The sequence below is a fragment of the Solea solea genome, chromosome 17 (genome assembly GCF_958295425.1).
Source record: "Solea solea chromosome 17, fSolSol10.1, whole genome shotgun sequence".
NCBI classification, from domain to species: domain Eukaryota; kingdom Metazoa; phylum Chordata; class Actinopteri; order Pleuronectiformes; family Soleidae; genus Solea; species Solea solea.
Genome location: NC_081150.1, coordinates 7,303,093 through 7,320,541, shown reverse-complemented (window position 1 = coordinate 7,320,541; position 17,449 = coordinate 7,303,093). Strand labels below are relative to the sequence as shown.

The 17,449-nt window shown below is 40.3% G+C and overlaps 1 protein-coding gene across 3 annotated transcripts in view; it reads right to left on the bottom strand.

Moving 5' to 3' along the window:
- Window positions 1-375: 375 nt before the first annotated feature.
- Window positions 376-17,449, bottom strand: part of evlb (Enah/Vasp-like b) — a 43,283-nt gene continuing 26,209 nt past the window's right edge. For 2 of the 3 annotated variants that reach the window (XM_058614264.1, XM_058614262.1), the window contains exons 2-13: window positions 14,243-14,411; window positions 13,137-13,314; window positions 8,166-8,232; window positions 5,337-5,407; window positions 4,931-5,226; window positions 4,636-4,733; window positions 4,412-4,451; window positions 4,033-4,084; window positions 3,404-3,461; window positions 3,256-3,316; window positions 3,025-3,082; window positions 376-2,402 (exon numbers count right to left, since the gene is read on the bottom strand). In XM_058614264.1, coding sequence (XP_058470247.1) covers window positions 2,365-2,402; window positions 3,025-3,082; window positions 3,256-3,316; window positions 3,404-3,461; window positions 4,033-4,084; window positions 4,412-4,451; window positions 4,636-4,733; window positions 4,931-5,226; window positions 5,337-5,407; window positions 8,166-8,232; window positions 13,137-13,314; window positions 14,243-14,411 — 1,186 coding nt within the window. In that variant the 3' untranslated portion in view covers window positions 376-2,364. The remainder of the gene's footprint in view (window positions 2,403-3,024; window positions 3,083-3,255; window positions 3,317-3,403; window positions 3,462-4,032; window positions 4,085-4,411; window positions 4,452-4,635; window positions 4,734-4,930; window positions 5,227-5,336; window positions 5,408-8,165; window positions 8,233-13,136; window positions 13,315-14,242; window positions 14,412-17,449) is intronic. The other variant, XM_058614263.1, reaches the window with a different exon arrangement.

Below are 17,449 nucleotides of genomic sequence, written 5' to 3'. Positions count from 1 at the left end.
TATAAATATTTATAATGGTGTGTGATTTTTAACATATTTAAACATATTAAAAAAAAAAACTCAAATAAATCTAAAGTTAAAAAACGTCAATGTGTTCACCAGCTCCTTCCACTGGATGGTAGTGATGGACAATTTAGCTGAATATGTGCAAGATAGTTTTCAGTAAAATTACACTTTACCACAAGAAGCTGCATCAGGGAACACACCTCACATGTTTTGTCACATCTGTACATAAATCTATATTAGGAAAACATGTATAACCTGTGTTGAATAGTGTGATGACGATATGACCTGCGTGATGGATACACAGTGGTGACTTTTTGACAGCAAATACTAACCTATGTACAGTAGACTCTAAAAAATGGATTATTTCAATTCCAACAACATTGTTTTTATTGAAAAAGATGAGAAATACTGCCCCATAAACATTTTCTGCTCCTAAAAAAACATGCCTGACCACCGGGATGTTTTTACATAAATCTGAAAGCAAGTAGCTATGTAACATAATAATTTAAATTCAACTGCACTGTCTTGCATTGTAACTGTAAAGGCAATTTCTTATAAATTCTTTCAAGTAGTTGGTGTATGAGTGGGAATATAAGTAATGTGTGCAATAGGAGAAAATGATACAATTAAATAAAACAAAAAGACACATACGTACCTTTATGGCCAAACAAAACAAACTTTGCAATTTGTATATATCTTTTGTGGTATGTAAACTATGCCTTTTTATTTGTGACAATAATACATTTTTGATATATTGTGTAGCCCTACTACTGATATGACAAATACTTATATATATATAGTGCTTAACACATTTATTAGACCACCCTCTAAAGTAAGGTTTATGCCACAGCTGCCCTTAATTAACAGCATTGGTAATTATTAATTATAAAAATCTTTTTTTTATGTTTCTGTAATGGTTAACACACCAGTATGTAGAAGCTCTCTAGCCGAAATGATATTTTTGATGCTAAAATATAGTTATTATTGGTCATTTTAATTTTCAAACTTACTTTTCTAATTTTTATGACTAATACATTTGTTAAGCACTGTATATGAGTATATATAAGTGAAATAGTACATAGAATGTACTAAATTAACTTGTAATACAGTAATAGAGTATGTTATATAATATTTCAGTGGGTATCTATTGCATGTATTTAGTCTTACAAAGCAGAAATAGCTGCCTACACTGTGTGCAACACAGCACAATAAGGTCCCACAGACACACTGCAGATGTTTCACACTTTTCTGTGACACACTCACTGTTAATTCTGTCGCACACACATTTAAAAAAACAGATTTCTGTGTTAAAAAAGTAAATTGCATTCAGACACTCATTAAAATAGCACCAAAACAAACAGAAGAAATCACATATGGCCTCATTTATCCAAGACATTGTTCACAGTTTTATTTGAATTCATTTTAAACTCAGTGCGTTTCTTCTTTTTTTTTCAAACCAGGAAGCACTTTTTTCATAAAAGGAGAGAATAAAATGAACAATACTTCACCATATCCTTGCAGCCAATAAACATTTTATTAACAACATGATCACAAATACTCTGGTGTATTTTTTTTTCTTTTCTTTTTTCATACCATTGCAATATCCAAAGAGGTTTATTCCACCATTGGTGTCAGGTCCATGCCTGTTTTTTTCCTGCCATGGTTCCACACATAACTGTGCTGGCAAAAAGGATAAAAACTTTTTTGTTTTTGTTTTAATGTTTAAGATCTAATGATGAGAAACAATTTTGATGTGCTCATGGGTGTATCTTAAACAAACCAATCTAAAATAAGACTGACATAAAATGATGTGCAATAATGATCACCATTACTATCATATTCTCATTATCATTTCCTCATTGTTACCATTGCTCTCTCTACACTACTACTACTCATATACTCATATTAACAATACATTTACAATCATAAAAATGACAGTAACAAGAATGGAATTGATAGTAATAATAATAATTAAAAAAAAACTTAAAAACAAACCAGTGGGGGGAAAAAAAAACCCCAAAGCAAATAAAGTCATATACATTTTCCTTTGGGCTGAGGACAGAGGGGTGAACTGGGCCAACAGACAGACAAAAAATGTCAAGAAATCAGAGTAATCAGTGCGAGAGTGCCCCATTCACATCTGTCTCCAAAACAAACACACACATACATGTCTGAGGTGTTAGATCAACAATGCTGCGTTGCTCCAACACCACAGCTGATCAGGGTGAATGGATGTCACAGTTAGGGCCTCTGTGGCTCCTGACTTCTCCTCCTCCTCCTCCTCAGGGCCACAGCAGCTGTTGTATGGGCAATGGTTCAACAAAGTGGTTGATGTCGGGGAAAAGTGGCTCTGAAAGATTATGTCGTGCTAATTCGACTGAGTTCATGTCTAATGGCTGGAAAGACAGAGAGCATAAGAACAAAGTCAGGTCGACTGTATAGCTTCTACCAACGGTGTAACATGTAAACAACCAAAAAACATAATTGGAAAATTGTGATGTAGACTGTAGATTTGTAACTGCTCACATAAAGATAATAACAGACTAACATATGATAATGTGTGTAACATACTGTATGTGTTGCCTATTAATACTAATTTAATATTTGCTAGTTCATAATGATGACATTAATCCGGAATGTTACAGAAACTATTTCAGTTCGCTAAAAAAATGTATTTAGACAATCTCTTAGGCTGCATTACCAATCAGTTATCTTTAAACATTTGTTTTTCCTAATTTTCTTCTTATATGACAAATATCTTAGTTTTTTTTCATTTAATCAGTTAACAATATAATTGACCTGCACTATAAATAAACTAAGTTATTGATGTTGAGGTTTTAATGGAATATTCCATTTTCAGGGATTCTAGTGCAACCTTGTGGTCACAACTCCACATAACCCCCAAACTCCAAACTACTGGATAGATTTCTAATTGAAAATCCACTAGTGTGAATAAGAAGATGTTGATTAATTAATTGATGGCACCTCTTTAGTGTTCCCAGGCAAATTTAAACATACCATCAATGATTTCATCCTTCACTTTGTGCAATTCACGAAACACCTCTTCCAAGATTTCCTGGTGAAGAACAAACAAAAACAGATTTCTATTTACTGCAAGAATATAGCAGAAAAAACACATGTTTCCCCCACCCCGATATTTGGACAGCAAATGGTCACATGGAATAAATAAGATGAATATTAAAAAAGCCTAAGCCTTATGCAGAGTTTTGTCAGGTAAGTCAATTTTACCTGTTTCATTCTGTCGAGGTCTAACGAGTCTGTGTCACTACCACTCCCCACAGGCCGTACCCTGCATAATAACAAAAAAACACTGTCAGATTTGCTGCTGTTGTTATACTTGACACATCTAACAAGCTGCGCCGCTTCCAGGTCTCACCGGGAAACCATTGATCTGTCTGCAGAGTTTGCTCGGTCCCACGGCTTTTTTGCACCATCTAAAAATCAAAGGAGACACACAGTTGTTAGAATAAGGCACACGTACACAGTGGTGATTATATGTAGAAAAAGATGGAGAATACATCTATTATTTATACATCGACGAGGGTATTATTTCTGATTCTGTTTTTGGCTGAAATGCATGAAATATGGGACTTTTCACCTTTATTGTACATATAGTTTGTTAAGCTTGTAACAGATATTCCATGTGTCTGTCCACTGTATGTTTCTTTTATTTTTTATCTTGCAGTAAGAAGACCTGGGCCTTCCTGCATGGAGTTTGCATGTTCTCCCCATGTGTGCATGGGTTTTCTCTGGGTTCTCCAGTTCCTCCCACAGTTCAAAAACATGCAGATTTGGGGATTGGGAGCAAATTGGACACACTAAATTGACTGTAGGCGTGAATGTAAGGATGGTTGTATAGCTCTATATTAACTGCGATTGACACCAGCCACCCCCGCGACCCTCATGTGTAGGATAAAGTGGTAGACTCCAGAATCCCCTACATCATATTATTCAAACCACTTTGCATGGTGGTTATAATAGTTTCATGTGTTTAGTTTCCCCCACCTGTGGCGTTTTGTCCACCCCGGGTACTGGGTGATGGAGAATTTGGATCATCCTAAAGAAAGACACAGCAATCAATAAGCATCACTACACTACAGTCACAGAAATTATTATTATGATCAATTGGACACTCATATGTGGCATGGTACTTTTATTTTATTAATATAACCTGTTTAAAACAGTACAATTATGTCACGTAAATTCTATACTTCCACATTTTGAATCACTGTGCAAATCAGTCTAATTAAGATACAAGCGAAATGGCAGCGATCATCATGCTCATCTAATTACCACAACATTATCACCAACGCTAATGACTGCAGTAAATCTCACGACGAACATTAACCTTATTGCAAACCATCACTATTTTCCATTCACTCACATTTTGGCTTTCTTCAGGCTTCTCTATAGCTGCTTTTCTTCTGGGGAAAAAAGACGCAGCCTCAAATTAGAGCATGGTATTTCACGTCTGTCAATGGATTAGCTAATGAATCCTAACCCACACATAGATCGAAGACTTAAATGAGCAGTTATTTTGTAATAACATAGCTGCAGGATATCAATAAAAATGGATTTGTAGTTTCGTTTGCAGTTATTTGCTCTGACCTTCGTGCCAACAGAGCGTTCATCTCCTCCATCAGTCCCCCGCTCCCTCCACTTGTTCGGTTGGCTTCGTTTTTGGTGCCTGAAGAGCTGTCCTCCGGCTGTGGAGAGGAAAGGAGAACAAAGGTGAGGAGACAAGTGCAGAGGAGAGGAGTGTAGAGGATAGAAGAGGGGATATTGTTGCTTTCCAATAAGTAAATATAGTAAACTTTTCAAATATACTGTATCAGCCATGTTTGGTAAAAAAAAAAGAAGCCTCTTTTATTCAGAATGGTTCAGAGCAGTTTCATAATCTCACTCTTTGAACGCGGCGCAGTTTGGCTCCAGCAATCATGGCAGCAAGTCCCGTTGCTGAGGAGGACTCGTCCCCCGGTGGAGGTTGGGATGCACCTGCTGAAGGTGGAGGAGGTCCTGGTGGTGGTGGAGGAGGAGGTGGGCCACCCATGTTCATTGGAGGAGGCGGGCCACACATGTTCATTGGAGGAGGCGGGCCACACATGTTCATTGGGGGAGGTGGGCCACACATGTTCATTGGGGGAGGTGCTACTGGTGGGGCCACAGAGAGCACAGCAGGATGGCCTTGGAAAGGAGAACCTGAGGAGAAAGATGTAGAAAACTTCATGAACTGTTTGTACATGTACACACGAGTATTTGGATTCAATGGGCACTTTGAGTCAGTCAAACATGCAGTATTATATAAGAACCTGAGTTAGAGGACCGTCGCTCCCGCTCCATGTGTGCCTGCATCTGCTGCTGCTGCTGCTCCATCATCTGCCTAAGGAGACACAGTGAGGTCACTCTGTCAAACTGTCATTTTATTGATTTCAAATGTAGTAAACAACCAACCCGTTGTGCAGTAAATGTTTTTTCATCAATAGCAATCATTTTCTTTTCATGCATGTATTATATCGGACAATCACACAACGGGTGGAGAAGGCAGATGCTAATCATCAGGCCCTATGCAACAGATCAGGAGAGGCTGAGGTCTATCACACCAGGCAGTGTAGGCTGTGTAAAGATGCAGCACATCGCAGCAGGGTGTAAGCTGCCGGCTGAGTACATGGAACACCACAACCAAGTGGCTGGAATAGTGTTACAGGAACATCTGCACCGAGTTCCATGGTCAAGATGGAAGATGCCTACAGAGGTGGTTGACAATGACAGGGCTAAGATCCTATGGGACTTCCAGGTCAATGCAGACATTCTGGTGGTGGCAGATCAACTGGACATAGTGGGTGTCGATAGGTAGCGGACAGCAACATCAAGAAGAAGGAACATGAGAAACTTGAGAAACACCAAGGAGTTAAGAGTGTTGAACTGTAACCCCCAAACTGGGAGAGTGGCTCCAACAGATTCCAGGAACAACATCTGAGATCTTCGACCACAAGAGTGCAGTCCTAGGAACATTTAAGATACTGTGCAGAACCCTCAGGCTCCCAGGCCTCTGGTAGAGGATGATGAAGGAAAAACATGCTGTTTTATCACATTGTCTCCTCTAGTGGTAAGAAAGCATTAAACAAAATGAAACAATAAACTACCAAGTATTTTGGAAGTGCACCTTTTTCAGTTATACGGATAGGTTTAATTTATATCGAATGACTTAAATGCTTTGAAACGCTGTGTTCTAGCGGTTGCTAACCAAAAGTGCTTCAAACTGTGGCAGGCGTAATTATTTTGTCTGTTTCCGTCACTGTAGCTGCAGCAGCTTTGTGTAGTTTGTAGACTCTACATGACTTTCAGTCAAGCACGTGTCAGCAAATTTCCACGTAATGTTTTTGACATCACTGCACAGTTTCCCCCAAACTCACTCTCCTTGATCTCCATCCATCTCCTCTCACCACCAAACCTCCCCCATCTTCCCTAACATCTCTGTTGTTTTATGTGAGAGCCCACATGTATTTCACTGCACAGGATAGAGAGAGTGCAGGAGACAGCTTATGGAGAGGAAGTGGGATGTTCCAGCTGTGTGTTGAAGTGCTGAGCCAGCAGCCTCACTGATGTGACAGCAGAGCACACAGCAGGAGCGGAGCTGCGGAGCAATACTGCCTCGCTACCACTAGAGAGAGCTCAGTCAAACTCATTTGCATTTGCATGAACACAAACCTGAACCACACACATAAGCACACACAATCTCCCCTGACAATCACAGGCATAATCCTCTGTGCAGAACAGGAACAATTTAGCAGACATGGGATCAGGAAAGGTTGTTTTTCTCTTCTTAAGCCCTGGCATTTGGCCTTCCAACCAATGGGCAAAGAAGGGAGAGGTTTAAAAACAGAAACAAAGGCCTCGCTGTGCCAGAGTCCGTCTCTGAGGAAGAAGAGTAGCCACAGTGGCAGAAATGCAGGCTGCTCACTGAGCCATGGAAACTGGCTCCAGCATCACTTTACTCCATTAACCATACTTTTGGATTCCTAAATCTGCAACTGTGATGCAGAAAAAAATTCTTTCTCGTGCTTGGGCTGTTTTTTTTTTTATACGCTCACTGTCTTTCTCCATGAGAGGTAGTTCTTTGATGCAGTATAAAAGAGGAGAGAAATGAAACAGCAGCTGCTGATCTCAGCTGTGACAGTCCATATTCTCTGTGTGACAGGTTGTGAGACACTGTGAGACCCTCCTAACCATACAACCCACTGAGACTGGGTTCCCTTAAAGTTCATCCACTGGTTTGGGAGTAAATCAGTGAAAATGTCTTGAAGGAGCCACGACAGCTGCACTGAAATATGACACGTCTCCACAGAAAACATTTCAGAAACAGACGCTAAATGTCACCGGTGAGGAGCTCTAAATGAAACAGAGAATATTTTCTGTTTGTCAAAACTTCACTCTGGATTATTCCCTGCCGTGTGTGTGTTTTTTACCTTCCAGGTGTGTTGAAGAACTATGTAGCTTTCAGTTAGCATCAAAACTTAAGAGATGTTTAGTTTGTACATTGTGTGTTATTGTAAACATGGTGGTCCAAAAATAGTGACCTCCGTAGAGCTGAACCCACATGTGAAAGGCTTATTCTGGGGTGGTGAAAAACAAGAACTCATAATATAAATGGCAATTATGAGTATTTTATCATCAATTTATGCCAAATTAAAGTATTTTCTGCAACATTTGACACACTTGACCTTTAGTCAATCTCTTCTTGTTAGAGGTGATGGTGTCCTTCACCAAAACATAACTTTCTACCACAGTGAGAATGAAAACTGAAGTAACATAACAACTTTAGACTGAAATCTCACCGCAGCTGTGGAACTATTTGATATTGGTTTGTTTTTTTTCTAAACTGATAGATTCTGACTGTTGTTGATTGTGTTGTTGATTTTAAAAAGGCTTGAAAACTAGACATGTTTCAATCAGGAGTTGATGGAGAACAAAGCAGAGTCTCCATGTGGACAATGACCTCCAGTTAATATTGCTCCACATATCCTGCACGTGAATTTAACTTCACTTGCTAACACATTCACCACATCAGTGTTTTCAGAGGCTTCAATCTCTTTAATAAATGTCTTGTAGTGTATGTTTCTTTCTTCTTCTTTTTTTACCTCGCTCTCTGAGCATCTATCTCATCTGATGTCGGCCCATTCTGGACTTGGCGCTGGACAGCTGGACCTGAAAAAGAAGAATGAAGGCAGTCAGAGTCATTAAAAAAGAAAGAAGACAAATGAAGTGAAGCTGACCTAAATGAGCTATTATGAGCTTGATACTGGTAATTGAAATGTGAAGCAGTCAAGACAATTAAGTAGAAAATGATAGGGAATTACACAATGGTTGATCATTATGTCGTCTTTCTTCTGTAATGAGTAATGTGAAATGAAAAGCATGTTAATCAAGCAGAACGTAATCCAGTGCTGCTGCATGTAAGACAGAAGTCTTTATCCATGCTCTCTCTCTCTCTCTCTCTCTCTGTCTCACACACACACTGCTTGGATATCAGTGTCCTTTGACATGTTTAATTCACTTAACAGCCAACACACGTAACCATACAGGGATGCCGCTTTTAGTTATTATGGTCCATGTTGGAGGTGAGGCTTGATTTTATCACGTAAAGCACTAAATACATTTGTATGAAAAGTGCTATATAAATAAATGAACCACACGCAAAAAGCATCACATATATACACATATATTACTTTCTGACAGTGTTAAAGAGAGTAAAAAACTAAGTGTGTGAAGATTTAAACTTCTCCGTGCAAGCAGTCAAAGAAACAAAGAATTGTCGTGCATGTGCTTTACTTAGAAGTGAAACAAAATGTATCTGCAGTAATTGGACACTTTCTACCAGTTTTCATAACTCTGAATATTATTATATAAAAAAATGTCATATTATAATATTCAGAGTTATAAAAACTGGTAGAAAGTGATTATTCCCCTAGGGGTAATTCTTTCTCTGCATTTAATCCATCCTCTACTAGGAGCAGTGGGTAGTCACACTCACTCAGGGGTCCTTTAAACTGTTGGGGACTTGAACTGGCAACCCTACAGTTACAAGACAAGTTTCCTTTCCACTTGGCCATGAGCTGTCCTACATATGATATCCTATACTGCCATGGTTCTCAAAACTGTGGTAGTGGTAATGGAGGAAAATCATAAATACTGTTCTACTGTATGTACCAGGGCGTGTTTATATATAATTAATTAAATAACAAGAATTAGAGTCACCTTATCTCTAGCTCCATCTTAATCTAATGTCACTATACCAGTGTGTGAAGTACATGTGAGGAAGAGGAGGATGATGAGAGAGGAAATTATGTTATTGGGAATAAATCTGCCTCCTGTGAAAAGACCAGTCAATTTCATTTACATAACCACTGTATTTTGGCTATAATGATGTTATTTCGGGAGCTCATTATTCTTCTCAGGTGGTAGAAAATCCACCAGGACTATTTTGTGTTCACAGACCCGAAGTCAATGTTTGAATGCAGAGGAATCACAGGAGAAGCTCCTGATCAAAGATCTGTGTCTCTCTCCAGTATCTCCCTCCTCTTATTTATAATGTGATATGAGCAACAAGGCATTAACTATGTAATCCGTTTAATACCACAAGCGAGACGCAGATGCAGAGCCAGATAAGGGATGTAGTGAATTAAAGACATGATAAGATGAGGACAAGAGGACGTCAGCTTAAGGAGAACAATCACGTCAGTGTGAATCATCAGATTCCAGTGAACGTTTTCACATCACTGAACTCCTGTGGGACAATACTAATCTTTATTGTTCCTCCTGAGATCACCCTCAGTAGAACACGTCAGAATCTACACTCACTGGGCTTTTTCTGGAATTGGAAAATGTGCTTTGAAGACATAAATCTTTTTAAAGCTACAGAAACAAAAGTAAACAATTTTTTTTTTTTCATTTAGATCGACCCTGTTCTCACCCTCCTGTCTTATAAAAGTTGTCATTACAGTTTTACTGCTCCACACGCTCCTATTCAGGGTCAATATTCACTGACCATTCTTTCCACTGCTCACATAAGTGACTCTCTGGCGAGCTGCTGGTGCTAATGGCTGCCATTGATCAAGTAACAGAAACCCCAAAATAACACCACACTACAAAAGACCTTACTCGCGTGTACTATCAGGTACCGGCACACACACAGACACATATACACACACAGGATAGCAAAACACTACAAACATACAAATAAATGATAAGGTCGTCTCCATATATTCATCACAAATGAGACTGCAAGTAACAATGATGATCTGTTGAGTAACTTTTCATCAAATAATTCTTTAATAATAAGACTTTTAACTATAGAATTGAAACTGCATGATGTTATTTTGCTCATTTGTTCAAGTCACACACCTGCAGGAATGGAAACTGTGACTTTTAAACAAACACAAACACAAACAGACACACACACACACACACACACAGTAATAATAAGAATTGTCACACAGCAGTTGAAAAACACAGCTTCTCTACCTACAGGACATGCTGAAGAAGAGGAACCGGCTGTAGCAGACACAGAGGCACTGACAGACCCACTCCCTGCTGACCATCTCTCACCTTCAGCTACCCTTCCTCATCGTCTTCCTCATCTCATCCATCCCCTCCCTCTCTCTCTCTCTCTCTCTCTCTCTCTCTCTCTCTCTCTCTCCTCCACCTGGCCACTGTATCATCTGTCATCTTCTTGTAATGCACACCTCGCGGCCGCAGCCGCAGCAGCAGCAGTGCAGCGAGCATCTCTGGCTAATGTTTCAAAAGGCGGTGTTTGTCAGTGAACTGTGCAACCTAATGATCGCATACGCACACAAACATCACAGGAAGCTCGACCACACGTGTCCCAGCTTCACGCAGGAGGACTGAACCAAAAAACATGGTCAAACACTTTAAAATATCTCTTATACGTATGCATTTGTTTTTGTCAGCCGCACACTAGGTTCAAAAATTAACCCTCAGCTCTGCATGCACGTCTGTGATTAATACAACCTTTAAATGGCCATAACAGTAATGTCAACATTTACATTTATAAGAGTAAATAAAACTGTGGTATAAATAAATCATTTACATTTACAAGAGTAGTTAAAACTGTGGTAAAAATGAATCATTTACTCAAAAATAACTCATCTAGAAAAAGTTAAAATACATTGTTCCCTTATATATGGGAATTCTGCATTTTAAAAACTGTTCTAAAAAACTAGTCTACATTTACACACACAGGTATGTATTTAACTAGGACTGGACCAAAATAGTCACTTAACACATAGCGTCATGTCCCCTGATATGTTTTTAATTTTCTTTTACTTGAAATATTTTTGTCTTTATCTACTCAACACTTCAACACTGCAGCAGAATCTACGAGGTTGGCAAAGTTGACATAAACAAATATTACTTTTTGACTAATTTAAGAAGTTAACAGGTTTCATTTCAGACATCGTTTTGAGAGTTTATTATTTGCATCACATTGTGAGTATTGCATTGAGGATGAAAGGTCAGGTTTTGACCTTCTCACCACTAGAGGGTGTAGACACACCTGCTCAGAGAGCAAAGGAAAGTCACTCAAGAGGTGTAAATCTGTCTCTTATGTGACAAATTATTGCTTAAAAATCAAAGCCTTTACCATGTGGGCGTGGACAGAACCAAGACAGCAACCATCTCTCTCCCATTCACACACACCCATGCATGAACATGAACTGCTTATTCATTTGCTTAATCGATGCAATGTGTGTGAGTGCGTGTGATGCTGTGAGTAGATTGTACAGTATCTCCTCGTGCAGCTGGAGTCACTGCTGGCCGCTACCACGGAGGCTATTAGTCTGTCATGTGTGTGTATCCTTCTTTTGTGTGTCTGCGCACTTGTGTTTGGCTGATGTCACTCAAGCCTCTTTGTTTCCTCCCCCCGTCCTCTGTTATTAGATAGATGAAAAGATCTGCTCTCTAACACTGCACCCAGGGGGAAACTTCTCAGTGACTCACTCTAATTAAGAGGCTGGAGGAAACTGCAGGGGGAGACACACAAACACTGACTCTGCCACCACTTCTGCAACTGGCACAATGTGATTATTATTTATTTTTCTTTCTCTTTCTTGGAACACACGCTTGTACACACACAAAGCTCAGGCCTGACAGACACATTGACACATGTCTACAGCAGAGAAGACAGACACTGTCAGATTTGGTTGGCCGCCGCCGTTAAAAATCTTAATTGCACCGTGACAGTAAATGTCAGTGGCTGCAGGCGAGCATCTGCATTTCATTTAGGGCTCGCCGGGGACGGCTTTGTTTTTTTGATTTGTATTACAAAGTGCCCAGCAGAGGGGAAATACGTGTCAAAATGAAGCTGATCCACATTGATATTCACCGGTGTCACTGGCGAGGAGAGAAAGAGAGGTGACAGGAAATGAAGGGAGATGGAAGAGTGCAGTCATTTTCATTCAGCTCACAGTTTAAATATTCAGATTTTAAAAGAACAAAACAAAACACTTTGTGCTTTGACACATAACCAATATTATATTCAAAATAAGCTTGTTTGTCATCCTCTCAAGGCAGGATTCTTAAATCTACTGTATGTGTGTTACAAGGTGTGTTGTCTGTCACGCCTATGGCGAGTGGCACAATATTCTAAGCACAAATCCGCTCATCAGTTTCAGTGCCACAAACACTATATCAAATTGTTCACGGCCCAGGAAAGATGATTAAACAAGTTTCACAAAGGCTTAAATGAGGTAGAAAACAGCCTCCCACCATCGCCCTGCTGCGCTCAAACATTTCACTGCATTACTCACATTATGGGCTACCTTTGCTTTGTAGTGTTTTCTCATAAACCAGATGTTCAGCCTTAAAAAGGACCTCCATGACAATGATGACAAGCACTTTGTCTGCTGACATGAACTTTCCCAAGCTGAGTCTGCTTTCTGCATCAACCGTTCAACTGCTATGAGGGAGGTACGGTGGAGCTAAGGGTGTCCCTATTAAAACTGGAAAATTGCACATAATGGGCTTCCTGAGCATGTTCAGCATATGTGCTCATTTGTGTGTGTGTGTGTGTGTTGCCCTGAGGAATCACACACCTCCATCCTGAGCACTGAGCACGTTGAGGGCAAAGAGCATGGCGTTGGAGAAGGTGGTCGCTTCCTCCTTGCTGGCGAAATTGAGGCCATAAACCTGCCTGGCATCCCGCCACTGGTGGAAGGTCGGGGTGGCCTGGTTGTACTTGAGCCCCTTAACTATGGAGTAGTTGATTACCACCTGTGGAAGTGGAAGAGGAAGAGGAGGAGGAGGAGGAGGAGGAGAGCGGATGAGAGTAAGGAGCTGCAGTTTTTAGTGAAGGAAAAGTGAAAACAGATTGTTCACAGTGGGGAGTTCATGTGTAAACATCCATTCTTCTCCTTTATCAGCAGGACGATACACAGCGGGGAGATAAATGCAATTATGATCTCTTACTCTGGCTGTGATGCTTGGAGAAAAAACATTTTTTATTCCACATAAACTGTGTTTGTGGGTTTTTCTTTTAGTTTAATACAGAATCAGAATCAGTATTGTCTGTCACCACAGACTCATGTAAGACATTAAGGAGTATTTGGAATAAAAACATTTAATAAAATACACATTTTCCCGTTTTTGGGTACTTAAAACCTGTGTTGTAATTAATTATTTGTGTTAGGGAATGAATTTATTGGAACACGAGCTGTTAAAAACATTCTTTCCATATTGCTGAAGAATCCAATAACAGCCTGTTCAAATTTGATGGTCATTTCATGCTTGTGTGTGTGTACTTTGATTCCTAGCTCTGGTAAATCAGACGCTACAGTGTCTTATCACTACAGACATAATCACACATATAAAAAAGATACGAGCTAATGAAACGCCATTCCTTGTGACAGACGGGAAGAAAATTCCCGCCTAATTACAGCAGAGTAGGATTAGCGCTGTTTTAGACCTTTAATGAAACACCAGGGATCTTGCACACGCAAAACCTTCTTTCCGTGACGACAATTGCAGTATTTTTTTAATGCAATATTACTTCAAAGGAAAACACACAAACACATGTACAATAGCCTCAATGTCCTCTGTGTTACAATCGTCCTCTCTCAATCCAGTGACTGAGCAGCTGAAATTAGTAACACCTCATCTCCGGCGTCTGTATGTGTGTGTGTGTGTGTGTGTGTGTTGTTACCTGCTGGTCCTGCAGTTTGACGCCCACCACTCTGAACGTGTTGTTGGCAGTGTTGTGGTAGATGTTGATGCGGCTGAATCCCTGCTGTCCAGGTTTGATGGGTACCCACTTCTTACTGGTGTCATCATAGACCATGACGGAGGCTCGCGCCTGACAGATGCTCTGCTCACTGTAAAGACAGATGGACAAAAAACACACACACAGAACGAGTGTGTTAATTATGAACAGGCTGTGTGAGGTTTTTCAACAATCCATCACTATGTATTGCATCCTCAAACGTCTATATTCATGCACGTGGCTACTTTATAACAAGAGGTAACCGAGCATCCCTGTTGTTCCCAAATGATGGAACGCTGCTGTTTCACGTACAGTCCCTTGACTCCTTCCATTCCTTTACAAAACAACTCAATCTCATTCTTAATCCAACAGGCTAATCTGGTTCGCTACTGTGTCTTCCATCCATCCATCCTCTACCGCTTTATCCTCCACAGGAGAGTCGCAGGGGGAGCGGTGCCAATCTCAGCTGGCACATGGCGACAGGCGGGGTAACACCGTGGACAGATAGCCAGTCCATCACAGGGACACATATAGAGACAAACAACCATTCACTCTCACACTTATAGTCAATTTAGAGTGTCCAATTTATCTAATCCCCATATTGCATGTTTTCGGACTGTGGGAGGAAACCGGAGAACCCACACACACACACGGGGAGAACATGCAAACTCCCGACTGGGTTGCGAACCAGGGTCTCCTTGCTGCAAAGGTAAGAGTGCTAACCACTGTGTTGCAATTTATTTTACAACTTTTATTCTTTCATTATCATTATTTGCATTGTATTGACTTGCTTTTGTATTGCTTGTACTTTAACATGCAATTGAAATTGCCCAAAACAAAAGAAATGCTTCTGCAGTCGAGCTGCAGCGTCTCGACAAACCTACTGCCCTACTGACGGATGGATGTATATATGTGTTAGGATGTAAGTGAGACAGTTACACTGAACGTGGCGTCAACTCAGCCTTCTAATCCTGTGTTACTCTAGTAGTGTGATCCAAATGCAATCAAGTGCCTGTCCAGCTGTTAGTGTTAATGATGCTATGTAATGTGCATATGTGTGTGTGTGTGTCCTCCAGCACTTGCTTGTCTGACTGTGTGATCACAGTTTACATACGTTTTACAGATTACAGATTACAGATTACGTGGACTTGAAGGTGAAGGGGAAAATAAAAATTCAAGGTGCAATTATACACGAGTGGGTGGAAAGGGAAAAACACAGTGGAAACAGTTTGACTTGCAAATGAGTTTAATACGAAGAGTCCCATCTGTGTCTTTGCCTCGCTGCCAAAGCTAAAATTAGTGGATCAAACCCTGAGGCAAAGCAAACGAGCTGCGTCAGAGAGAGAGAGAGAAAACAGAGGGAGAGGGACATGTTTGGCTTCAAGATTTAACATAAGTTACAGTGAAAGACATCATGTTTGATGATAAGGATTATGGAGGGAAACTGTGACAGATCAGTGCAACATGAATTGGCTTTGGGTTGAGATGAAGAAAGGACGACTCTCACGACCTGAAGCCTGAAGCATAGATTAGAAACATACAGTAAATTGTCATGAATTGACATAATCGTCCAATTTGAAAAGTGAAACCCAAGAAGTGGGGCGGAAATAGCTGTTAGCCACCAGGGGGCGACTCTGCTGCTTGTAAAAAGAACTCAGTTTTAATGGAAGTTGGTAGGTAAATGATCTCCCTTTAAGAGACATCCAACTTCATGATCAACAAAAAAAGACGACTTCAAACCAAGAAGAAGAAGAGGCTGGGCCTGAAATGTTACCTTGTCAATAATAAAGAGCTTTTTCTAGGCGCAACTACTATTTTTTACTAATTGAAAATTAGCCTAAATCTCACTTTACAGTATAACATCAGGAAACCTGAGGATTCAGGTCATACTCTCTTTCAGCCATGTTAAATTACATTAGTGCCTTAGTGCACACATCTCAAATCACCTCGAGAACTGGAAGAGCATCCATGTGTTTAATTTAGTTTCTTTAACTTGTCCACTGTTAATTTTTAAAAGGCAGTTCTCAGAAAATGGCATCGGAGGCCCAGAAGCATGAATAAATAAGGCTCTTGTGCTAAAAGAAATTTGAAGACGAAGAAGAAGAAAAGAAGAAGAGCTGAGGCAAGACACGCGTTTTTCTCACTGACAGTTATGGGACGCACAAAAACACACACTCTTACTTGCACATGTACACAGATATAGGAACCTACAGTAGCGTAGATCACTGCTTCAATGCCACGGATAAAAAATTAACAATTCCTCTGCAGCGTATGAATAAAACAGATGCTTCTGGGTTTACCTTGAGCGCGCACACTCATGCACAAGACTTTGCATCCATCATCCCTGGTCTGTTCATGACCAGATGCCACTAAAGTAAATTCAAGCTGACAGGAATCTCAGAGAGCTGCTCGGTTATACTCTGAGGAAGTGGTCCAATCACAGGGCAGGAGGACTGATGCAGCTGGGAAACATATACAGGGGTATACGTTCGCTCATGTTCTGCCTCTCTCTGTCTGCCTGCACTCTGAGGCTTTCAGAGTGAGATCTAATATCACGCTATTACTGAATGACTTTGAACGTCGCAGCTGTTGGTGTTAACGTAACCTTGTCAGTTCAGACGAATGACGGCTGCACCCAGAGGCTATTGAAGCGGCTGCATGCACGAGAGATGTACGGCGGGCATTGTGTGCACAGTTGTGGCTGCAGCTCTTCTACTAAGACTCAGGTTCAGGACAAAACAAACTCAAACAGCGACAAAACTGATGACGAGAACTGTGCAGCCTCATTTCTATCTTAACCTCTTCATCCCTGACCCTCTTTTTGGGGTCCCTGCTCGAAAATGACCAATCCCCTAACTTAAATAGAGTATAACTCTGCGATTACAAGCGCTATGTGAATTATCTTGGTATCAAAATAAAGATAACACTTATATATCACCTTCAAAACTATGCAGTAGGAGCTTAAGACTGTAAGTAACATTGAAACCCACAGCTGACCATTAAATTCAAAACACTGTCAAATAAATTCACACAGCGCTGATGAAGCATTGTGCTCCACGAGATTCTGTGTGTTTCTCATTATTGAGGTGTTTAAATCTCGTGTCACCCGGCAACATTCCTGCTGCTCACAAGAAAACGTGTTAAACATCG